General features: G+C 41.6%; 1 protein-coding gene across 4 annotated transcripts in view; it reads left to right on the plus strand.

Annotated features, from left to right (window-relative positions):
- PLPPR5 (phospholipid phosphatase related 5) overlaps nucleotides 1-26,670 on the plus strand; it is a 115,743-nt gene that overhangs the window by 35,821 nt on the left and 53,252 nt on the right. The window contains exons 2-3 of one of the 4 annotated variants that reach the window (XM_039483245.1): nucleotides 96-170; nucleotides 25,412-25,600. In XM_039483245.1, the coding sequence (XP_039339179.1) occupies nucleotides 102-170; nucleotides 25,412-25,600 (258 nt within the window). In that variant the 5' untranslated portion in view covers nucleotides 96-101. Of the gene's footprint in view, nucleotides 1-95; nucleotides 171-9,124; nucleotides 10,068-24,366; nucleotides 24,398-25,213; nucleotides 25,601-26,670 lie in introns of those variants that run through there. The other 3 variants (XM_039483246.1, XM_039483247.1, XM_039483249.1) reach the window with 3 other exon arrangements.

Below are 26,670 nucleotides of genomic sequence, written 5' to 3' on the forward strand. Positions count from 1 at the left end.
GACTTCTCAAGGTCCTGTCCAGCTCTACATTTCTATGATTGTATGATTCTATAATTCTTTATTAATGTACACAGTGTCCTTTACTTCCTTCACAGGGGAACATGATTTCAAACAGCAGGCATCAGACTCGGAGAAGCTACACAGTTTTACCATGCTTCATATTAGTTGAGGTAAGAAAACCCTTGAGATAAATTTGAAAAGTTACAAGGGATATTTTTCAAAGAAAGACCTCTCACCAGAGGAACATATTTATATTTATCAAAGTACTCTGACATTTTGGTACACATTATTTAATGTTATCTATTAGCTGACAATCACTTTTCCCTTTTATGAATAAGATTTAGGTCTCATAGCTGCAAATTTTTTGTTTCATTTTTAGTATGAAAGGGAAACAACAGTGTCCTGCATACTGGCACTTTCCATTTTAAGTGGATCACATCCTGGAGACTAAAGTACCTCTCAATTAGACCAGCGCAGACACTGGTGGTGGAAGCCAGTGGTTTCCCCAGGAATTGAAATTAGGGGGGGTGTCAGGACCAATGAGATATATAAAAAAGATATGAATAAAGTAAATGTTTTGTTAGGATTATGCAAATTTAACATAAGAATAATGCAAGTTACACCAAAACACATAACAGGTCTAGATTTCTAAAAACCATACATTTAAAAAAAAGTATTTAATTTAAATTGACTTTTGAAAAGTAAACCATCATGGGGTAAGAGGAAAGTCCTCTCATGGATCAGTAACTGGTTAAAAGATGGGAAACAAAGGGTAGGAATAAATTATCAGTTTTCAGAATGGAGAGAGATAAAAAGTGGTATCCCTGAGGGGTCGGTACTGGGACCAGTGCTGTTCAACATATTCATAAATGATCTGGAAAAATGGGTAAACAGTGAGGTGGCAAAATTTGCAGATGATACAAAATTATTCAAGATAGGTAAGTCCCAGGCAGACTGCGAAGAATTACAAAGGGATCTCATGAAACTGGGTGACTGGGCAACAAAAATGGCAGATGAAATTTAATGTTGATAAATGCAAAGTAATGTACATTGGAAAACAATCTCAACTATACATACAAAATGAAGGAGTCTGAATTAGCTGTTAACACTCAAGAAAGATCTTGCAGTCATTGTGGATAGTTCTCTGAAAACACCCACTCAGTGTGCAGCTGCAGTCAGTGATTCCCAACATTCTGTTTGCTTTTTTAAAAAGAACAGGAGCACTTGTGGCACCTTAGAGACTAACAAATTTATTTGAGCATAAGCTGTGGGCTACAGTCCACTTCATCGGATGTAGCCCACGAAAGCTTATGTTCTTTGCAGTACAGACTAACATGGCTGCTACTCTGAAACCTTTGCATTTTAAAGAAAGGGATAGATAATAAGACAGAAAATATCATATTGCCTCTATATAAATCCATGGCACATGTACACCTTGAATACTGTGTGCAGATCTGGTTACCCCATCCCAAAAAAGACATACTGGAAATGCACAAAGTACAGAGATGGGCAACTAAAATGATTAGGAGCATGAAATAGGAGAAGAAATTAAAATGACTGGGAATATTCAGCTTAGAAAAGAGATGACTAAGGGGGGATATGCTAAAGGTCTATAAAATCTTGACTGATGTGAAGAAAGTGAACAAAGTAAATGTTTTGTTAGGATAATGCAAATTTAACATGAGGAAAATGCAAGTTACACCAAAACACATAACAGATCTAGATTTCTAAAAAAATATATAATTTTAAAAATGTATTTAATTTAAATTGACTTTTGAAAAGTAAGCCATCATAGGGTAAGAGGAAGATCCTCTCATGGATCAGTAACTGGTTAAAAGATGGGAAACAAAGGGTAGGAATAAATTATCAGTTTTCAGAATGGAAAGAGATAAAAGTGGTATCCTTGAGGGGTCAGTACGGGGACCAGTCCTATTCAACATATTCATCTGGAAAAATGGGTAAACAGTGAGGTGGCAAAATTTGCAGATGATACAAAACTATTCAAGATAATTAAGTCCCAGGCAGACTGCGAAGAGCTACAAAGGGATCTCACACAACTGGGTGACTGGGCAATAAAAAGGCAAATTAAATTCAGTGTTGATAAATGCAAAGTAATGCACATTGGAAAGCAATCTCAACTATACATACAAAATGATGGCATCTGAATTAGCTGTTAACACTCAAGGAAGAGATCTTGGAGTCATTGTGGATAGTTCTCTGAAAACATCCACTCCATGTGCAGCAACAGTCACAAAAGCAAACAATGTTGGGAATCATTAAGAAAGGGATAGATAATAAGACAGAAAATATCATATTGCCTCTATATAAATCCATGGTACGTGCACACCTTGAATAGTGTGTGTACATCTGGTCACTCATCCTAAAAATATATATATTGGAATTGGAAAAGGTACAGAGATGGGCAACTAAAATGATGAGGGGTATGAAACAGGAGGAGAGATTAAAGTGACTGGGAATTTTCAGCTTAGAAAAGAGATGACTAATGGGGATATGATAGAGGTCTACAAAATCTTGACTGGTGCGAAAGAAAGTGAATAAGGAAATTTTATTTAATTCTTCACATAACACAAGAACTAGCAGTCACCCAATGAAATTAATAGGCAGCAGATTTAAAAAAAAACAAAAGAAAGTATTTCTTCACACAATATAAAGTCAACCCAGGGAACTCTTTGCCAGGGGATGCTGTGAAGACCAAAACTATAACAGGATTTTAAAAAGAACTAGATAAATTCCTGGAGAACAGGTCCATCTGTGGCTATTAGCCAGGATGAGAGGGATGCAACACCATGCTCTGAGTGTCCCTAGCCTGTTTGCCAGAAGCTGGGAATGGGTAACAGGGGATGGATCACTTGATGATTCCCTGTTCTATTCATTCCCTCTGAAGCACCTGGCCTTGACCACTGTTGTAAGACAGGTACTGGGCTAGATGGACCATTGGTCTGACCCAGTATGACCATTCTTATGTAAAAATTAATTATAATAAAAATGTTTAGTACAGAAACTCCCCAACATAATGACCTCCCAAGATAGCAACAATGTGAGATAACAACCTTGGCAAATACTGCATTTTAAAAACCTTGGCCTACTGGGAAACATATTTATATAAGTTTCCATTCCCAGTCACAAATCTAGCATTCTGGAGCAAAGTGACTAAAATATAGTCCAACAAACAAATGTTTATTTAACATGCCCCTCACTTTTCCCTCCACCGCACTCCACTCACCGGTGTTGTCCTTGCTCAGTGGAGACTCAGAGTTCAGAGGTGCTTTCATGTGAGTTCACCTTCCAGGTGGGGGACAAAAAGGCACAGTTTGCTCTGGCCACGGCTGTTCATTGTGCCACTGTTCACTCCACCGCTCTGTTGCCAATGGCCCTGCACAGTCACCTTCTGCTGTCACCTACCACTGTGACCGCGTTGGTCTCTTGAGGTTCCACCAGCTCTCAGTGATTTCAGCTGAGCCCTCAGTGCGGGAACCTCGCTGCTAGTGCAGTCTGGGCTGTCTCTTACACAAAAACACTGTACCCACAGGAACACTGTCCCCACAACAGGACTAAGCACTTAGACCTGATTGTCAGTAAGAACATAAGAAGGTCAGACCAAAGGTCCATCTAGCCCAGTATCTGTCTACCGACAGTGGCCAATGCCAGGTGCCCCTGAGGAGTGAACCTAACAGGCAATGATCAAGTGATCTCTCCTGCCATCCATCTCCATCCTCTGACGAACAGAGGCTAGGGACACCATTCTTATCCATCCTGGCTAATAGCCATTTATGGACTTAGCCACCATGAATTTATCCAGTCCCCTTTTAAACATTGTTATAGTCCTAGCCTTCACAACCTCCTCAGGTAAGGAGTTCCACAAGTTGACTGTGCGCTGCGTGAAGAAGAACTTCCTTTGATTTGTTTTAAACCTGCTGCCTATTAAATGATTAAGTGATTTCAACTGCAGTGGTTAGAACAAAAGACTATCTATTGGAGCCTAATCAGCTCTGTCTTTAAACAGTGGAGAGGGACAGGTCCCCACCCTCTCTCTTGATGCCTTCAAATCATCACAGGCTAAGCACAGTTCTACTGCCCTTTAATCATAAAATAAGAACAACATTAGACAAATTAGAGGATTGGGCCAAAAGAAATATGATGAGGTTCAACAAGGACAAGTGCAGAGTCCTGCACTTAGGACGGAAGAATCCCATGCACTGCTACAGACTAGGGACCGAATGGCTGGGCAGCAGTTCTGCAGAAAAGGACCTAGGGGTTACGGTGGACGAAAAGCTGAATATGAGTCAACAGTGTGCCCTTGTTGCCAAGAAGGCTAATGGCATTTTGGGTTGTATAAGTAGGGGCATTTCCAGCAGATCGAGGGATGTGATCATTCCCCTCTACTCAGCACTGGTGAGGCCTCATTTGGAGTACTGTGTCCAGTTTTGGGCCCCACACTACAAGAAGGATGTGGATAAATTGGAGAGAGTCCAGCGGAGGGCAACAAAAATGATTAGGGGGCTGGAGCACATGACTTATGAGGAGAGGCTGAGGGAACTGGGATTGTTTAGTCTGCAGAAGAGAAGAGTGAGGGGGGATTTGATAGCTGCTTTCAACTACCTGAAAGGGGGTTCCAAAGAGGATGGATCTAGACTGTTCTCAGAGGTAGAAGATGACAGAACAAGGAGTAATGGTCTCAAGTTGCAGAGGGGGAGGTTTAGGTTGGATATTAGGAAAAACTTTTTCACTAGTAGGGTGGTGAAGCACTGGAATGGGTTACCTAGGGAGGTGGTGGCATCTCCTTCCTTAGAGGTTTTTAAGGTCAGGCTTGACAAAGCCCTGGCTGGGATGATTTAGTTGGGTTTGGTCCTGCTTTGAGCAGGGGGTTGGACTAGATACCTCCTGAGGTCCCTTCCAACCCTGAGATTCTATGATTCTATGAACATTTCATCCCCCCTTCCCCCCACATTCAAGTGGCTTGTAATCCAACCCCAGCCAGAATCTATCACTTGGACAACACAGCTCTGTTTGCTGCATACCTAGGTAGATTAGGTGTGAATGTAAATATAATCTGGCTCTGAAGCCTTAGCCCTCAGCTCATCACTAGCTGTCAGGGAGAACTCATTTAGACTTTGCTTACAAATCAGCATTAGAAATTATTAGGTTGGCCAGCATCACCGAAATGAATGCACTGACATTATAAAAAAACAGCTGTATAAGGAAGCAAGGAAGCTAGTCTATGTTCATACTTTTCAAATCTATTATACTTTTTCAGATACACATATTTTATCATACACTTTATATGCTTTTAAAGTCTGTATTAATGTTTCAGTTTAAATTCAGATTTCCAAACAGTCACTAAATTGGTATGTAACTAGCTCACAAAACTCGGGGGGGGGTTGGGACAATTCAGAAATCACTGGTGGAAGCTTTCCCTCATTGGCTTGCTAATTAATAATTCTCAGTACTGTACTTCTATAGTTCTTTTCATCCATTGATCTCAGAGCACTTTACAAAGGATGGTAAATATCATCCTCCCCGTTTTAAAGAGGGGGAAACCGAGGTGATGAGAGGTTAAGTGACTTGTTAAAAGTCATACAGTGGGTCAGTGGCAAAGATGGGAATTAGAGCCATCACAGAATAAATTCATAATGAGTAATTTGACAAGTTCCAAAGTTGGCTGGGCTGCCCCTATTTTCAGACTATTTTGAGGATGCATGATATATTTATAATAGTCATGTCAACATTTAAGGCACTTCATATGTTTTACTCTGATGCTCAGAGACTGTCTTCACAGCAAAACAGGCAATGCTGACACACCAGATTACTACAAAGTAATGTTCCATCTGTATTGTAACATGGCTTGGTCTCACCTCTGTGGAATAACCCAAGTTATATTATTTATAACATGGAAATCAAGAAAATGTTGCTATTTAGAAGCGCCCAAAGTCTTTATGGGCCAAATTACCTGCAAATATAAATGGGTAAAGCTATTTTGAGGTAACTTGAGCTAAACCCATTTATACTAGCAGATAATTTGCTCCCGTATTTTTTAATGAGGTCTTTCTAAGCCCATACCATAACTAACTCTCCTTAACAAGGACAGGGCAAAAAAATGTGGTTTTACTTTTTCCTCTTCTGTTTCCCTATATAAAAATCAGGTTGTCCTATTGAAATTCCAGATTTCTCTCTATGCCTCCATCAACAGCAATCAGGGCTGCTCATTCCTGGTGTAGTTCCATGCCTGTAGAGAGCAATGATCTGGCATACTTTGAATAGCACATGTTGTCTCTGCTCATGCATCCTGCAATTTCATCTCTGTGTTATTAGCTGGAGATGGCTTCTAGTTTGGGTGTCCCTCAAAGTTTGCTGATACAAGCATCACCATCAGCCAAGCATTTCAATAGGAAAAAATCTTCAACTGCTCTGATGCTATAATGTCAGTGAGAGCTGCAACTGAGTAAAACAGTAAACAGTGGCATAAAAGATATAGGCAAAATTCTGCCCTGATTAACATACATATTTCATTTCATATATATATAGTTATAGTTATATCCATAAATATATTGTTACAGCCAAGAGAGGTCCAGTGGCTAGAGTGCTTGCTTGGGATTTGACCAGCTGGGTTCAGTTCCCTGTTCCATCACAGACTTCCCATATGACCTTGGACAAGTCACCTAGTTTCTCTGTGCCTCAGTTTCCCATCTGCAAAACGTACCTCCCTACCACACAGTGGTGTTGTGAGGATAAATGCATTGATGATTGCAAGGTACTCTGATACTGTAGTGATAGGCCCATAGATAGATAGAGGGTAACATCATCTGTTGGAGGGAGACGGTAGCAATACGCAAAACAAAGAAGTCTTTCTGATGTGAAGGTTGTAACTTAAACAACCTTCCCTGTACAAGTTTCTAATCTCCTCTTTTCTTCTCCCATCTACATTACTTTTCTCTTTTATCAGCACATTTTTCAAGTTACTTCTGTTTGTATGGTAAATGATTTCATTGTCTTGTATTATTTCTGTCACATAATTTCAATGAGTTTTGTAACTTGGCAATTTACATGCATTCCTTTCAGGTAATGTTTATGCTCTGCGGTGACATACATCACTGCAGATCCATTGGCTTTCCTTGGTTGTGTTATGTTGCACTGAGACAACATCAAGCTGCATGGCTTCCAGTCTGTCAAATCTCAAAGTGTTTGGAGATCCAAAAACTCTGTTTGTGTCCCGATGTTATCTGTACAGTTTGCAACATAGAATCTACTACATAGAGTCAGAATAGTCCCGCAGCTAGGGCTGTAGACAAAGGGTCAGGAGACCTAGGTCTTATTCCAGAATTTCTGTGTGGGAATTTGAGGGGAAATCACCTAGCCTTTCCATGCCTCTGTCACCTCATATATAAAATGTGGCTAATGCGGATGACCTATTTTTGCTAAAGGCTTTGAGATGCATGGGTAAAAAGCACTATTATATAATATCTATACTCTACATATAAATATTATGTTATTATTATTACTATTCATCATCAAAGGCCAATGCATGTGTTGAACAGCTGTAACTTTTTTTTAAGCAACAGATAGGAGAAATATGTAACCTTTGAGCTCCTATTGTAGAGCGGAGTGAGCTGATGAAAAGGTTTGCCTTCAACATTCGTTCTAAAAATCCTGTTTCACTTGTCTCATTTTTCCAGGAGAGGAAATTTATTCAATCACAGCCATGGAAGACAAGATAGGGCATAAATGAGATATTTACTTAGATTGCAGAGGGGTTTAGGAAAACGCTAGTGCAGAGGTGGGCAAACTATGACACGCAGGCCTCATCCGGCCCACAGGATCCTCCTGCCCGGCCTCTGAGCTCCCAGCCAGGGAGGCTCGCCCCCAGCCTCTCCCTTACTGTTCCCCCTTCCCTGCAGCCTCAGCTCACCACGCCACTAGCGCAATGCTCTGGGTGGCAGGGCTGCGAGCTCCTGGGGCAGTGCAGCTGCAGAGCCAGGGCCTGACCCAGTGCTCTGTGCTGCGCAGTGCATGGCTGTCTCCAGCCGGGAGGCCGCCAGCCATCGGTGCTCCAGGCAGCACAGTAAGGGAGCAGGGAGAAGTGGGGGTTGGATAGAGGGCAGGGGAGTTCAGGGTGGTGGTCAGGGGGCAAGGGTGTGGATAGGCGTTGGGGCGGTCAAAGGGCAGGGAACAGGTGGGTTGAATGGGGGCAGGAGTCCCGGGGGGGGCAGTCAGGAATGAGAGGAGTGGTTGGATGGGGTGGCGGGGGGCAGTCAGGGGCGGGGGTTCCAGTTAGGGGAACAGGGAGTGGGGGGTGTGTGGATGAGGCAGGGATCCCGGGGGGGCATAAGGGCGCGAGAATTGGCGGGGGGCGGACTATGCCTGACTGTTTGGGGAGGCACAGCCTCCCCTAACCGGCCCTCCATACAATTTCTGAAAGCCAGTGCGGCCCTCAGGCCAAAAAGTTTGCCTGCCCCTGGGTTAGTGGATACAGCTCAACCAGCCAAACCCCCTATGTGAAGGGGGAGGGGACAGCCATCCTGGGGGCTGCTGCAGCACTAAGGCTTCTGTTGTGGCCATTAAATAGCCCCTTGTTCCCCCAAACTCTGGAGTCCTAACCCCTGTGCAAAGCTCATTGGCCTGGGCTGTGTATTAGGGGGAAGTTTTGTCCCCAAGAGCGCACACTAATAACTAAATGACTTGCCTGCAGCTTCATCCAGTTTTATTTCAACAGTTTATTCTGCAACAAACCCAATCAGTGTGTAAATCCGTCAGAAAATCTCTTCCTGAAAGGTGATGAACCAGTAATTTCTTAGCTGCTAGAATACATCTGGAGACAAATACACATCAACTTATGCGATGGGTTATGTGTCTTTTAGTGCCCCTTGGGGGCTGGGTAGAACCTCATGCCCTGCCATACTTCACCCCAGGAATTTCCTATGAGCAAATCCTACTGACTCAGTTAGTGGCTGGGGTTTGCAGGGTTAAATCCCAGCCAGAGTACACAGGTAGCTTGGATAGTCACTCCCAGCTGGTTTTCAAGTAGATGCAGCTGAGCCTGTTTAAGTCCAGCTGAGCTTATATAAGGATCTACTGCCTAAAGCCAGAGAAGAAAAGATGTGGGATTGGTCACATGTCAGATCAGGGAGCTCTGGAAATAAATAATCACTACTGTAGTTAGTTTCTATTTTTAAGTTTACTCCAGGTAGAGCTGCATGGAAGGAAGGGAGATAGCATTCTTGTCACCATTTCACTAACCTATGACATTTTCATAGGAAGTAGCTAGGATCAGGAGGAAGAGAAAGGCAGGTGTTTATACTGGTTTAAATTTAGGGCATACAAAAGAGAGTTGCTGGGGGTGCTACAAAGTGGAATAAGAGCTTTTTTTTCTGAGAGTCAGCTCCCAGGCCAAACTTTCTGCTAGTATAATACTCTGCTCTGTCTTGCTAGTATTTTCACATACCTGGTTATTTACAAACTGGGGGGAAAAATCAAAAGAAGTCTTAAAGTACTCTGAAAAGGGACACTAAAAATGCTTAGTGAAGTTCCATGTTTTCAGAGTCCCATTCATGTCTCGACCAAACTTTGTTGAATTTTTTTTATTTGTAAACAATGAGATGGGTTTTTTTTTTTTTTAAATGCTAGTCTGTAAACTCCTTCTGATCTGGAAGACAAGCTGGGTTCTACTCTATACTTCTAGAACAAAAAATGTTAATGCAAGTGCAAAGTGCAAAGAACTCACTCAGTCATGCAATTCCAGAAGTTAAGGTTTCTCCTGCAGTGCTGACTCAATCATTTTATATATCATAGGGATATTGATATCTTAATAATCTAGGCAATAATATATTAAAGTTTACATTTCACAAGAAAAATATGAAAAGGAAATTGTAAATACATGCATTAAGGCTCTGCTGAAGTTGTGACAAAATGTAACTTTAGGACCTTCCTGTGCCTGATTATCCTCCAGTCAAACCGGTGCAAATCAGGAAGTTAGTACGGGTGCCCAGCTAACAAACCAGTGCAAGTCAGAGGAGGATCAAGTCTCTGACTTTAAGGTGCTTGATTTCTCAGTGGTAAGGTTATACTGATAAGTTATGCAGTATAATTTTCTTGTGGCCTTTTGGGTTGTTGGTTTCTTTGGGATTTTTTTCATTTTTCCCTAACAGGCTCTTCTGGCTTTGCTGATAAAGTTAAAAAATACTTTGACCCAGAACTGTTGGGCTTGTAGAATATACACACTCCATCAGCTTTACAAATAGACCTCAAAAGTTCCCTGAATGGCCCTGTAGCTGCAGTATTTTTGATGGCTTAGATGCTCTGCAGAATCAGGTCTGCAGAGTTTATGGAGCTCATACCCTATTTGAGGTTTGGGAGATAACAAATGCATCTTTAATTGAGCCACCGGTAACTGAAGCCTGCTTATCTTTCATTGTCAATGGAGTCTGCTTTAACTCGGTTGTCATTTAATGAAGTACGCATCCTTACAACACATATCCTTAAATTAACATACTATATCTGAGACATCCTTAAATATCCCTCCTTAATTGTGATGTCCTTAAATAGGTGCTTGAAGCACAGCTGTCTAAAGTGCCTTCTGGAAGCATTCTTCTAACTAGTCAAAAGCACTTGCATAAAATTACTTGATTTAAAGCCCTAATACTCACTGTCACAGGCTTGGGGCTTACATGTTCATGCCATTAAACTACCGAACTGGTACTGCTAAACAAGCCAAATGTGAAGTTTCTAGCTTTCATCTGTTTTTGAGAAATGTCAGTGCAAAATATCTGACTGAATTCTATAGGAAAACTATTTTTTTCATTCCCCACACTCATATACCTTTAAAAGCTGCTAAACTTTTTTTCTCTAATTTATATAATATAGGATAGAATTTGGCCTTAACTGTGACAGTCACTGCTTGCAAACACATATGCAAATATATGTGTCAGAATACTGATTTTTGGTATTATTATTTGTAAGTCAGATGGTAGATCTACATTCTGCAACTTCCTATCTAAATTTCATGAAAATCTTGCTTCTGTGCACTTGGGACACAGGTTTCTCAGAATAGAGCCCTACGCTCTATTTCATCATGCTGATGGGATTACTCTCTTTTGCGTTTTGATCTTGTGGATACTTTTTGTGTAGCTATAGAGTAATGGTTTTTTTTTTAATGTTCCTCAAGACATCCTGACATGATATATCTCTCTGCTTTGGTTCTGCATTCTGCAGAGCTCTTTATGCAATCATTTTCCATTGAATCTTAAGTTTTCTCATAGATGAGCCCAAAATGACTTGAATAATTTACAGCTGACTCAATAGTATGAAGTCAATCTTATTCTTTACTTTACCCTTTGGGCTTTTCAGTATTTATTTTCTGTCTAGGAAAGGTATTTAAAATGTACTGCTCAAAAAATTGTCACAGCCTACCAGTCTCTTTTCCTCTGCTACCAGTACCTACATAACTGCTACCAGTACCTATTAATTGTTTCATAAATCTGACCAGTGGGGAATTTTACGTAATGAGTCCTAACAGAGCAAGTGAGCAGCGGCTGTACTAATTTATCAGTGACACTGGTAAATAAATAAGGAAGTGAACAGAAAAGCCTATTAGTATGAAGCTCTGTCATAAATACCTGTCACTGCCATGCATTGGTTGCCTTTAAACAGCTTACATCATTGCTGAACAACAGGATCAGACAAAAAAAAGATTATTTTATCCAATTGAAAATACAAGGAAATATAAGAATTTAGGGAAAATCCTACTTATTCTCTCTCTTGATTTTTAACTGGGTAGGGCCTTTATTTCACATGAACATTGACACCTCCAGTGCCCCTTCTCACCTTGCTTGATCATTGGTTCAGTTCTGACTCAGGGGAAGCATACCACCTATTGAATCTCCAGTAGCGCTTCCTGTAGCATATGAGTTTTTCGTAAACATCTTGCATTCAAATACTAACTAGACCCAACCATATTTGGCTTATGAGTTCTGGTGGGATCACAGCCCAGAAGGCAGAAGAAAGATGCAGAGGACGGGATCTTGTGACACATGAAGAAATGATGAACAGCTCAGGTGGATCACATGACTGATCTAATTGTAAAACTGTGCACCAAAGGAGTTTTATCACTGGGCCTTCAAAAATCTTATTTGGGTCTGGTATGTGGAACATTTAATAAGTAGCACTCAGAGACCAATACATTCTTGGGAATTGAATATTGCTCTTACATAGTAACCATTCCTCCTTTCTTGAGATGAAAGCAATAGCCATAGCCTGTTTTATTTTAATCCAAGTCTTTTGTACAACAGTGCCATATGCTGAAGCTGCAGTAATCACCTAGATTGCTTTGTGGACTGGATTATTTAAACTTATTGCTGGATAGACTTATTTGTTAAAAAGGAAAAAAAATAAAATGATTCACTACTAATTTCAATAATTTATTTTGGTACAGTTGTATTTAAAAAGTTACGTAAGGCAATCAGTCTTCTGTTAGTCATTGCTAGATAGGAATAATACATTATTAGAAAACAAAGCCATATCTAACCATGTTTGATTTCAATTTTAGAAGTAGCAACAAATTATTTTTGGCAATGAACTGAAAAATTAAGCTTCCAAGCATATCTAATATGGAGATAAATATCAAAGAAGATGATTTCAGCACTAATAATTCACTGAGAGCAATGCAACTATAACAGGAAAAGAACTGATGCTGATGAAAAATGGTAATTGTGCTAATCACTTTTTTTTTTGTCTTCTGACAAGAGCACTGGAAGGCTGCCACTTGTTTGAAAATGGAAAAGACCAACAAAGCAAAATCATTCAATGAATGCTCTTTATTTTTAGAGAAATTGTCCAAAGCAATTCTCCAGTTTTGCTTTTGTAAGCTAGTCTAACCCTAGTAAGCAATAATTGTTTAAAAAATTTAAAGATTTGCTGAACAGTCGAGAACAAGCTGTGAATAACTGATGCACGTGAGACTCATGAAAGTGGTAGTCATCTCTCAAAGATGGTCAGCAGCGAGCTAACTGCCATTCAGTGTTTCTCCTGAACTACTGGTGTATTTCCAAGAGGAAAACAATTGAAGTAGTTAATACCAATGGAACCTCCCTCCCAATGTCCTTTTCCAAGGGAATTGGGCACAACAAAAGGAGGCACCAATGACAGCATGACTCCCTCAGGAGTTATACTGCCAGGGGAAGCAGAATTCCAGGGATCAACAGCTCCTTAACACCCCTGAGTTCCAGTTTTCCAGGTTTTGACTCTCCCTGGCCCCTCCTCCCACCATGACTCTCCAAACATTATGCATTGAGAGGAGCTTAGTAAGGAAACTTAATGATGAGGTGTACCAGAGTAGTAGTTTACCTCACTGGATAGTTCTCCTGGCAAGGGAGAATCTGAGCCCCTTACCACACTGATATGAAAAGAACTCTAACTTTCTTCTCTCTGTGAGCCATGCACTCCTGATGTAACTTCTTGATATTTCTAGTAAAGTAATGATGAACAGTTTTGTCCTTGTAACAGTACACGTGGCTTATAAATCTGATTACTTTGTATTTCTTTAAAACACCCATGTTGTCGATATTTCTCCTGGACACACACAAACAGAGTGACAGGTTTAGCTGAAAGCATCTATTCAAGACATTATATACATCTGGCATTAAGAAGAAACTACTGACAGTGGATTTAAATTGCTGTATAGAAACAATTATAAACATTTCTCATTCTAAGCCTCTCTACCTTTAAGGGAAGGGGTCTGGCAATTCCCCAGTGTCCCCATTATCATTACTATTGTCTCTGGAGCTGCTAGCTGCAAAGTCAAGAGAGCAAAATTATTAAGTATGGGGTGCATGAACACAATGAGATCTTATGCACAGATATATGCATCTATTACAGACCCACAGCTAATACACTATACCTGATTTTCTTAAGCTTATTACTGAGTTTGGCATCACTGTATATCTATATGCAAGGTCAGTTGGGACAAATCTGAGATCGTGCCCATTCCTCCTGGCTGTTGTTCTTTGCTAACTGGAATTTTAAATGTTGCTGGATAGAAATTCACCACTCAGCAGATCAGATTAGTAAGGCAAAACATCCATAAACAGTGATCAGTTATTCGCAAGTGAGAAGCACATTGTAGGAGAGTCTTGTAGTATCATCCCAGTCAGTTCATGGCTTCCTCAAATTTTTGTTACACTGGCTATAGAAAACTTTTTGTTATCTTTTCTTATACATATGTATTAGCCTTTAATTTCCTTATTAATTCTCTTTTCCTGTCAGTACAGGTTTTCTCCTCGTTCAAACCAGTCTTTTGTAGCCTTCTGATTAGTTTATCTTCTATTTTTCTTGCAAACAGGATTATTCTGAATTTTCTTACATATGCACAATTCTGCTTATGCTAAGCTGTTGAACCATTAGAACAGAGCATGCTCTGTCAGGCCTGAATATGCCTGACTCCCAACAAATGTGTTCCTAATGAAATTAAATAACTGGACATTAGGATGTCTAACAAGCAAAATAATTTGTTTTAAATCCAATTTGGTTCCTCTCCTAGTTACTATAAAGACAGCCTCAGCATGCTGTAAACTAACAATGACTTTATGGAACAAGGCTAACACCATGAAAATATATGGCCTCCCTAGACACTTATATCTTTTTAGCGAACTGCCCATTACATTTTCCGAAGGTTATTTCATGAAGGCTCACTAAGAAGGACATGGTCCTGCAGTCTTTATGTATGATATTCAGGTCTCCCATTTATTTTAATGTGTAAGTAGTTAAAAGAACAGAGTTCTTATGACATGACAGACCAATAAATATCATTATTTTAAAATGTTTCTACCTCTGAAAGGGTTGTATTTTATATGTACAAGTCTTCCACACAGCGTACATTTTGAAATAAATGATTCTGTGATAGTAGGTTAAAAAAAAGTTGGGTTTATGTAGGCAAAAATTGCATGATGCTCCTTTCAAAGTCAATAGAAAACCATACAAGCAAGCTCTACCAGCTTCTTATGGACACACTGGAGTGTGAAGAAGTTTTAGCTGTGACCATCAAAAATAACCATAGTTCCTTTTATCATCAAATTGCAATATCTCCATGATCTATTGGCATTTAGGAAGGAACAATAACCATTCCCTATTCAGATAAGAACATAAGAGAAGAACATAAGAACGGCCATACTGGACAGACCAATGGTCCATCTAGCCTAGTATCCTGTCTTCTGCCAGTGGCCAATGCCAGATGATTCAGAGGGCATGAACAGAACAGGCAATCATCAACTGATCCATCCCCTGTCATCTATTCCTAGCTTCTGGCAAATAGAGGCTAAGGACACTCAGAGTATGATGTTGCATCCCTGCCCATCCTAGGTAATAGCCATTGATGGACCTATCTTGCATGAACTTACCTAGTTCTTTTTTGAACCTATTTATAAATTTTGGACTTCACAACATCTCCTGGCAAGGAGTTCCTATGAATGACTAACCACTGAGTAAGAACATAATCGCCACACAGAGGTGACTAGATGGGCTGAGCACTTTCTCAGTTAACATCAGCATAGATTTTCAAGTGGATAAAAGGCTAAGCTTGTAACCTTGATGTGATGACAGATACAGTGCATTTATGATCATCTTTATAATAGCAATATAAGATGTTTAAATGATTGTATTAATTAGTCTCATTCATAGGTGCCGACTTCCCTTCTTTCCCCTGGGTGCTCGACCCCCACCATGCCCACAGTCCCAACCCTTTTCTCCACCCCTTCCATGAGGCCCCACCCCCATTTCCAATCCCTTCCCCAAAGTCTCCGCCCGCTCCCTCCTCGCCTCTATTCCAACTCCTTCCCCAAATCCCCGCCCCAGTCATGCCTCTTCCCTGCCGCCTCCTCTGAGCGCGTCATGTTACCGCTTCTCCCTCTCCCTCCTGGAGCACGCTAACACTGCCAAACAGCTGTTTGGCAGTGACCGTGCAGGACGCGCTGGGAGGTAGGTGAAGGAGTGGGGACTAGGCGTGCTCAGGGGAGGAGGAGAAGGAGGTGGAGTGAGGGGTGAGGGGAGCTTGGCTGCCAATTTTTCCCTCTGGGTGCTCCAGCCCCAGAGCACCCACGGAGTCAGCTCCTATGTCATCATTTATTGTGAATGATCTGCAAATATAACTCTTTAGGAGAAGAGAAGTTGGATAAATAGCAACATTATCAGATCCAAATTGGTGAAATGAATTAAATAATATATAAAGGGAGTTTCATGAATTTGAACATAAGACCTTTATGTATTGTGCAAATGTCTGAACTAATTTTGGAATGTGTAAAACCTAGGCATTTAGATATATATCATGTAATGTATATAGTGCAGGTCAGAGTAATTTTTCAGTTCATTCTGCACTATTAATAAGGCAGAACTCTGCTTATATTAGCTATTAATTCAGCAGTGTGCTGTCCCAACATTCCATGCTAATACTAATGTTCCCTGGCCATTATTTCTTTCCCTAAGGAAAGACTCAATGACTATATATTTTAGGCTGATGGGACTTGGAAACTTGTTCTTAATTACTGAGGTTGCACATGCAATTTTTATCTAACCCGTAGTCCCAAAAAGTGAGCTAAAGTTTGCCAAATGCAGAGTAATTTACAATCTTAAACTCAGTTACATTTTATGTGATAGTAATGAAATGCTATCTACCAGTGATGACAATAACTTTATAGCAGTGGCAATAATTTTCTAATTAATTTTCTAATTTATAGTTCTTATAGTTCAGATAACATTACCATTATGACACTCAAATATTCCAGTTACATGAGTATTCTGATTTCTGGGAAATAGTTTAAAGTACTAGACATAAAACACTGACTTTATACATTGACTAAAAATCCTGTTCTTTTTCTTATAGTAAGAGTTTAACAGTGGGTATGCAAGTACAGCCTGTACATTTTTGGAAGAGGTACAGCCCCCATATATAGTGCCCTTTCTTCTTTTTCCAAATGTATTGCTCCATCCTGCTGAGAACTTGTACACAATAGTACTTTTCACTTCCACTTTTAGCTATCCTCAGATGATCACTTTTGCCATGTGCCTCATGGTTAAGTACTTGATGTGCTGTGACTGCTACTCATTATATCAAACTCCAATCACTTCTCTGTTACCCTGTCCTCCTTCCCATTTGTTTTACTTCTAGCTACCATCTCTCCTCATATGCTTAGATTGTAAAACCCTGTAAGCTTTTTTGGGAAGAGTGTGTCTTGTTATTTCACATGTGCTGTGTCTAGCATAATGGGATGTCTATGAGCTACTGCAATTCAAATAATACTAATTATTATTAGTCTCATCACTAAGTGATTCATAAATTCTGTTATTCCCATTTCACAGATGATTGGTGGGAAATTTAGTGTCTTGTCTAAGACCACACATTGAGCTGGGAACAGAACCACAAACTGCTGATCCTCTGTCATATGTTCCACTCCCTAGAAAATGTTCTTCCTTATATCTTCCTCATTAAGGATATGATTCCTCAAGTACAGGTGTTTTGTAACTAAGAGCCCAATCCAGTTCCCAGTGAAAACAGCAGTAGTTTTTTCATGGACATAAGCACGTTTTAAATTCAGCCAGAGCTGTCTGGAGCAGAACTCTGGTAAATATTTTCAAACCTTGTGCAGGGGGTGGCCAACCTGTGGCTCTGGAGCCACATGCAGCTCTTCAGAAGTTGATATGCAGTTCCTTGTATAAGAACCGACTGCAGGGCTGGAGCTACAGGCGCCAGCTTTCCAATGTGCCGGGGGATGCTCACTGCTCAATCCCTGGCTCTGCCAGAGTCCCTGCCCCCAATCCACCCCTTCCCGCCCTGTCCCCTGATCCTGCTGTGCCCTCACTCCCCACCCAATCCCCCAGAGCCTCCTACATGCCACAAAACAGCTGATTGGGAGGTGCAGGGAGGGAGGGGGAGGTGCTGATTGGCGGGGCTGCTGGTGGGTGGGAGCTGCTGGGGGGCTGCTGACGTATTACTGTGGCTTTTTGACAATGTACACTGCTAAATTCTGGCTCTTTCTCAGGCTCAGGTTGGCCACCTCTGCTTTTGTGGTTCTCAACGAGGGGGTCTGTGGCCCTCTGGGGAGCCATAAGCCAGTTTCAGGGAGTCAGCAGGGCCCTGTGACTGAAGTCCTGTTCCCCTGTGCATCCCTCCGTGGGGCTGAAGCCCTGAGCCCTGCCGCCCATAGAGAATGGGGTGGGAGGGCGTGGTGGCCTCCGGGAAATATTCTCTGGGAATTTAAGCCTTGGACAGAAGTGGGAGTTGGCTTAGGCTGTAGGTCAAAGGAACTACTCATGTGAGTATATAGTTATTCATTTGCATAAGTGTTTACTGGATCAAGCCTTAAATTAGACCTGGATCAGATCTGCCAACTTCCCCCACTGAACAATTCAAAATACCCTGTTGGTTAACTCTTAAAGATGTCTCAGTTATCAAACATGGGAGAGAAAACTGTATATTTGACTTCTGAAGAGTGTAAATCCCAGCTGAATAACCCTGCAACAGTGAACAAAGTAGTGCCATTTGACTAGCTTTTTGTTACAAGTGAAAAACAATGAGGAGGTCATATTCCAAGAAATGCACACTGTGTAGAGTAGAGAGACAAGATTGGAATTACAAGGGGGCTGCAGGTTTTGTATGGGTGCATTAACAGAACTGTGTGGAGGAAGCATGCACAATATATACCTGCATTATGCCTGGCTGTTGTCAAAACTATTACTTCCTCACCTTCATTTACATCAAATTCACTCACAACATGTTTAAAAGAAAACAGAACCCGCAATCAGTATTTCCTTCATATTCCACTACAGCTAGAATAATCAGATATCACAATTCATACAGAACACAGCCTTCATTTTCAGAGGACTGTCAGTGCCATTCCTCTTTAACTTCTAATGTAATCCGCATCAGAATCACTTTGTGAGCCAAGCCCCATGAAGATTTGTCTAAAAATAAACATTCATCCTGCTATTTGCAGGAATTCCTGACTCAATCCCATCTGATAAATTAGGGGCTCTTACTAGTTATTTTTTCCTCTCCTGCCAGAGCAAAGGAACCTCCGCAGATTTTGTGTGTGCTTTGCCTTTTTTCCTGCACCATACTAACAAAAAATACTCCCTATAGAAGGACTGGCTTAGCGTAGCATGGAAATATGGGACTGGAACAGCAATAGGGTTGGCAGATTCTGTCACTCTGGTAAAAAAGTGCTAAATAGGAGAATATATTTAGAAAATGGGGGGAAATTATTCTTTCAAACACACATACATAGCTCTAATTGCAGTTGAGGGGAATTGTGAGCAAAATTAGCCCCTCTGCATGAGTCTCACAAGGCCTATGCAACTATACACTTAAGTGGTGTGTAGACTTTATATAAGTCCTCTGTACACTGGTGAAAGTCACCTTGTGTAATAACCATGGATAGAATTGGGCCCTGATATTTCTTTGTTTTTAACAGGAATGGAGTGGGAGACAGAAGGTCTCCTACAGCAAGATATTTTGATATCCATCCACACTACCCTCCCCATCCTGAGCAGGTTCCTACACCCTGCCCTGAATGTTTGTGGCACTGATGTCAATGCAGTGAGTTCAAATGTACATCAGTGTAGCTGAGGGAAAGGATTTGGACTATAGATTAAACAACGTAGCAGTAAATATGTGAGTAAGGACTCTACCCAACATCCTGTGAAGGCTACTGAGTTGGATGTAGTCACAGTAGCTTGTTCATTCTTTCTGACTCACCAGATTTCATTTCAATAAGCTATTGGCTTTGTTTTTTTACCACCTTTTTGTAGCAATAATATGTTTTGCAGTTGGGAAATATTGTCAGAAATGATGTGAAGGTAAATGGATTTAAGTCTTCGAGTGGAATAGTGTCCTCAGTCTGAAGATCACTATTTCAAAATATTACAAGAGAGTGAAGCTTCAGCTCTATTTATGGAAACGAACAAGAATCCATAAAGCTCTTAATTGGAAATATTTCATTGAAATTAATGAGACTATTCCTGAATAAGATACTATTTGACATAGGTTTTGCCACCCACTTTTTATCTGTGATTAGATGGGCAATTTGACCAATTCACTTTTTTATGCTATTTGCAGCACCTGAGAAACTGTTGGTCCTTGGCCTTTCTCTGCCAAACTGCCATTGCATAATATTAGTATAAATTAAAGGAATGCTGTAAGTAGAGACTATACTGAGTAGATTGCATTAATCACTGGGGATTGTGTACTCGGTCTTGTATTTGTTTGAATTAATAAATATTTGCATCTTTAACTGCTTAGCCAATAAATATTACATCCATAATATAATGTGTAGCTGTTGTTTTACTTGATCAGCCAACACTGTATTCACAGAATAAAGCTAATTCTGTACAAGATGTTTGTGTTTGTACAGTATGTATACACAAATGGGGAGCGTGTTTATGAATACGAAAACCCAAACATCTGGCATTATTGGATTCTCGCAGAGCCTGATCCTGTATTCCAAAAGGAATCTCCAAGCATTTTTGTAAACTTTATTGCCGTATCAAACAGTTTCCTACTACACTGAAACATTCATAGTTTTAGAGGTAAACCATAGCAAACACTCTTCTAGAACTTTGGGTTAAATTTCAGATATTAGATTAAATCACTGGGCCTTAACGTGCCACTTTTTCTCATGTGAGTAATCCTTGCTCATGCAGGTAATCTCATTGACAACACTACAACTTCTTCTATGTTGACTAAGGTGGTCCTGCATCTGTTGTATAACAACTTCTAGAGGGCCTAATGAGAGGAAGAGACAGATTAATGGAAGATCTTATTGTGCTAAGATTCTAGAATACTTTCTTCAATTACATTTAAAAAAATTAGTTACTATATATTTGTGTGTGTTAAGTACAACACTGGATTTTGTTAGTCAAACACAGTCAACATATTTGGACTTTGCTCCTTGTATCACAATATACCAAATATTTTGGACTGTTCAAGCAACCATTTCACGGTATGCAAATACATTTTACAAGTTACTTTTTTTTAAGTGGCATGTTGATTTCTTTTGAAAAATTGGAACTGTGGGGGGCCAATTTTGTGATACCCTGTGCTCCTAGGATGCCAAACATCGGTCCTCAACTCCAGTACAATTTCAATGGGAGTTGAGTACTTATTAAGCCACAAGAATGTCCCTGTATAATATTGATAGTGGACTCCAGTACTCCTTCAGAACTCAGTGGTAGCTGCTGCTGCTGCTGGAGTCGCATTCTTTTCCAGCTTGTTGATTGGCAAGAAGCAAGCATTTTGACTTTAAAATAAGTAATCTGAGTGATTTGAATCAGAAATTTATTTCTTTCATTTTTAAGATACTTCTGATTTAACAGGTGAACACACCCAACAGGCATGAATGTCTATAATTCTGTAGTCTTGCTTTGGGGTTTTTGATTGTTTGTCCTGCCATAGTTAAGGTTGTTTGTCACCATTTATATTATAAATCATGTTTTCAGAATTTTATAACAGCCATAAATATTCATTCAAGTCTGAAACTTTGCTGTCAAAACCTCAGCTTAAAAGTTATTTTATGGTTTTTTTTGCATAAAAATATTTTAAAGGGTGGCTATTTTAAAATTATGAATAAAAAGGGGCAGGGGGAATTACCCCTTGGTTCTGCAGGCTTGCTTATCCTCTTGTAATTTAAAATACGCATCCATTTAAAATTGATTTTGGCTTGTCAAAGATGCAGGATTGATAGTCCTACAGAACTAAATCCTCTATGGATCCTCAGAATAGCTATAGCAAGGGCAGCAGTTGCACAAGCCTTGTTACGCTTTTTGCAAAATATTATTCTATATTGGGTCAGATCCTTCATCAGGATTCTGATACTAAGAACCACAAGCAATTGTGGCTGTGAATATTCCATTTAAACATGTACAATTTTCCACTGGTATTGATTCAACTAATTAATAAAGTTTGCTCAGATCATGCACAATTATTCTCAATGAAAAACAATGTCTAGATTTTTCTACATAATTTCTCCACTTTTTAGAATCACAACCCCCCTACCCCTGTGGAAGAGCTATCATAATGACGATGGTAAACTCCAATTTGACTTTAGGGATATAGGATCAGACTCTAGCTCTGTAAACCTTTTAGTAAGTTACTTATCCACTTGATAAGATTTCCATTAAAATTTAGGTTTGCTTGGTTGGAGTGGGTAGTTCATTCTCCATTTTCATTCGGACCTTGGCTTTTCTGCTGAGATAACCAACAGGGTGCTAATTGTGTAATGGTTTTTTTTTTTTTTGGGTGATGTATTGGGGACTAGATTGAGACAACTGAACTCAAATGAAAAATTTATATTGATTCAGCCTATTAAATCCTGTATTCCAGTTTGCTGTACAATATATTTAAATGTGTCTGGAAGCCACATACTTTAGAGTGCCCAGCTAAGATTTGACAGCATTATAGAGCAAAAGAAAAACAAGAGTAAAGTCTCTTAATTGTAAGCGTTTAATTTCTTTAAAGGCTCTATGCTGAACTTAAAACCAGCAGATAATACATTTATCACTCATATCAACAATGAAGACACAGCAGCTGTAGCCTGCTTGTTTTTCCCCAAACATGCATCACTCTTTTGCTACTGATGACTCCTCTGTACCAGCTTCAAACAGGCTCATTTTATCAGCACAAGAAAAAGACCATTTCCTGCCCTTTAATGAGTGTGTGCAATGCCAGTTCTGTTTGCACATCCAGGAGGAGAATTTGTCACACAGCAGGTATTCCAGAATGTAGGATGCTCACAGATGTTGCATTAACTAGAAATGAAAAAGATAACATTCTCTTGGTGATTTTGTCCTCCTCCAATACACATTCCCTGAAATAAATATTCACTGTTACTTTAACATTAGTACCCCCAACAAGGAACATTTTACATTAGTAAAAGCCCCAAATCCTTGCTATATGGCACTACACCATATGCTCATACATTAAACATCAAATGTTGCCACTTTTCCTAAGTCACTCCCAGTGAAATACATTGGAAGCTATGGGCCTGAACCAATGCCTATCAGTCAGTGGGAGTCTTTCCACTGAGTTCAAAGGGCATTGGATCAGGCTCTATAACAATAGTTATGTATATATAAAGCTAACTAACAATGCACATTGAGCTATTTTGACACAGATAGGTAGGTCACTTTCAGTGGTTGCTGGCAGCTGCACTAAGGAAAATAGAAGTATTTGGGCAGAGCAGAGTTCACCACTAGATGTCTCACTGCATATTAACAGTTTATCTAACAAACTAATGAAATCTGATAAATACAAATGAATTCCTTTAAGGCCTCTTTTGGAGAATAAGTTCAAAATTGAAGAAAAAATAGACTTGGTTTGCTCCACAGCTATAAAGAACATATTCTTTCATGCAGTGGTTAGAAATGAGTGCATGTAGACTAGCATCATCTTGCAAGACCAGGATAATACCAAGTTAATGCTCCTGAACCCTGGAAGTAAACCAATTTTTCAAGACTTAAGTACAGCTAGTAGGAAAACACTCGTATATTGCATGAACAGAGAAAGCAAATCTGGTTCACAACTGAGATCAGACTGATTGCAGTAACAAAGCCAAGTAAAGTTTTAAAATGAATTTAAGTTTAACAGTGTGGCCTTGTAAAAGACCGTTTGAGCTTTCTGACCACAGTCTCTGGCTTTTGTCCTTTTAGGACACAACCTTAAAGTTACTTATCTGTATTTACTTTTTTGGAGTTCTGATCTGAGAGCATAACTTTTTGAAGACTATATTGGTACATCTGTAAAAGAATTTACCATTTTTGTTTAATCTTTAAAAGGCTTGCATTTTTAAATTAGAAGACTCCTTTTCCCATTTATATTTGTAAGTGTGATTTCCTCATAGGATGGAGTATTTATTTGTTTTATTTTATCAAGTTAAATATACATTGTCCTCTTTCAGGTAAGATCCTATTCATGTGCTGGAGCAGCTTATATGAAGTAAATATACATATAAAGCATTTAAAGAACACAGTAAGCATTTAACCATTGTACTGCTGTAGGATAGCATTGTTATAGTACTATTGAAAAGTATATTGCAGTTTCTGAGAATTTATTAGAAATTTAAACATTCTTAATGCCCCATCTCACTAAATATTTGTCCTAGGAATGAAGTTGTTTCACATAAGAAGCAGAGCATAGAAAGTGTGTGCTTAGGGTCTGATCAGAGGCTCACTAAAGACAACGGAAAGACGGCTGCTGACTTCAGTGGTTTTGGCATCAGCCTCTTATAGTCCAACCTTGTTAACTAAATTAAAATTCGATAAGTCTGGTGGTGAAATAGGCTCTGGGGAGCTTTCGATCCATTCTGCTGCTCTCCCTCCCTCCCTCTCATTGCCCACTGGAGTGCTTCAGGTCGGTGGGACTGTCTCGGGGGTCCTCTAGGGAGCTGCACCTACAGCGTTGGCCCTAAAGAGACAGCATCAGTGTGCTTGTCTTGCAAACAAACTGCAATAGGGCAAAGTTTGGGGGGGCCGCCCTTTGCTAAACTCCCTGGAATCCCCGTGCAGCATTTTGGAAAGCGAGGTTAAAGCAGATGATGAGCACGAGGAGTCTGCCAGCGTGTGTGTGTCTCCCACGGGCTGGCATCGCTGGCTTGGAGGAGAGCTCCGCAACGCCAAGTCTAGCAAGCAGCTAGAGTGGAGGAGGCGGCGGCAGGGGCTGTGCACAAGGCTGCTCCGCACGGGCAATTATTGCTCCAGCTGTTTGGACAAAGAAACAAAATCCTAAGGGAGGAAGGGATTTGGCAGCCTAGGAGCGGCGACTGCGTTGCCTGCCCGGAGCCGGGCTCGCGCGGGCTCGGAGTGACACTGGGATTCCCGCCCCCTCCCGCGGGAGGCTGGCGCTGGGCAGAGGCGTCAGGCACCTGCCCGGGGGCGGGCTTGGCTCGAAGGCTGCGGCCACTGGAGGGGAACCCTCGGCTCCGCTTCTCAGCCGGGCTCCCCGCTCCAGGGGCTGCTCCCGGGAGGGGACCCGCCTCCCCCTGCACGTGCCCGGCCGGAGCTGGCGCTGCTGCCCGGGGCTAGCTGCCGCCTGCCCCCCCAGTGCACGAGCCTGTGCTCGGGCGGAGCCGCCTGCCGGGAGCAGCCCATGGGCAGGGGCTTGTGCCCTGCTGCAGCTGCAGCTGCCCGGCGCTAGCCCATGGGCCGAGCCGCTGCCCGGAACTAACCAGCCTCCTGCGCTGCCCATGTGCTCCAGCCTGCGCCCGGGCGCCGCCGCCGCTGCTGGCTGGGACTAGCCGCCTCCTCCCCCGGTGGATGCCGCCGGGGAGCGGGCGGAGCGCGCCGCCGGGGAGGGGGGCTGCCGCGGCCGCCGGAGCCGGAGCGCCTGCCGGTGCCCTGTGCGCTCACCAGCATGCTTTACTTCCAGATGGTGATCATGGCAGGGACCGTGATGCTGGCTTATTACTTCGAGTACACGGACACCTTCACGGTCAACGTGCAGGGCTTCTTCTGCTACGAGGGCTCCTACCGCAAGCCCTACCCGGGCCCGGAGGACCGCAGCGCCGTGCCCCCGGCGCTCCTCTACGCGCTGGCCGCAGGGGTCCCGGTGCTGGTGGTAAGCAAGAGCCGCTGCTCCCCTCCCCGCCTCCCCTTCTCAGTCAGGCGGCGCTCCGGCCCCGGGGCTGCGCTGCCCAGCCAGCGCCCGCGAGGGACAGAACTTGTTGGCAAGGCGCCCCCGAGCCCGGGGACGCTGCTGAGGGGCAGCTGCGGGCTTTGGTGCAGGGCGAGGGCTGTGCTGAGGATCAGGATAACGGGGTGTTTCCTTGGTTAGCATGGATCTGCAGCCACCATTTGCCGTGGCTGGGAGCAGGAGAGAGCCGATTTCTTGGGGAGCGGGTGCGGGGGGGTCTTTCCCCTTCAGTCCCTTCTAGGAAGGAGCCTGCTGCTTTCCCAGGTATCAGTGTGTTTGGGCTGCGGGTTACCCCAGCAATGGCAATGGAAACCAGGGGCAACAAAGCCCCCCAACGCCCGGGGCCATTTCCTAATGTCTTCAGGGGAGTCCTCCGAAGTTCATTTTTATCATGGATGTCTTAACCTGCCCCCTTCAGTTTGAAACCACAAATTGATTTCTTAAGGGGGAAAAAGTGTATGGGCTTATTTATTTCTTTCAAAGCATGTGGGTTAGTCACCGATCAAATCAGCGAGCTATATTCCCAGAGCCTATGCTGCTAATGTCCACAAGCCAATATTTCAGCTACTAGTCATTAAAAGCTATATTTCTGTGCATTTATTTTCTGAAAGTAAGTTGATATACAAACTGGACTAGACAGTGCTCCCTTTAGTGCACTGGGCAGGTGGAAAATAAACCTGTGCACTTGTTATTTTGGTGTGGGCTTCTGTAAATAAGATTTATGTAAGATTAATTTCAGTGGTTTTCTTCCCTTAGAAACATGCAAATGGAAACATAATAAAACATCTGCCTTTAACTTGATGAATGTACAAGTTGTAATGTCAGATGACAGGGACATTGGCATCATTTAATAATCCCTGATCATATTGTGGAGGAAAGAGTCAGAGGATCAGCCAGGGGAGTATTTAACCATTTGGGATGATGGGGCACACAGGCAGGAGCTGCTGTTGTTTCCACAACACTAAAGACCAGAAGGAGCTTGACAGACAAGAAAA

This window comes from Mauremys reevesii, linkage group 8 (genome assembly GCF_016161935.1).
Source record: "Mauremys reevesii isolate NIE-2019 linkage group 8, ASM1616193v1, whole genome shotgun sequence".
Classification (NCBI taxonomy): Eukaryota; Metazoa; Chordata; order Testudines; family Geoemydidae; genus Mauremys; species Mauremys reevesii.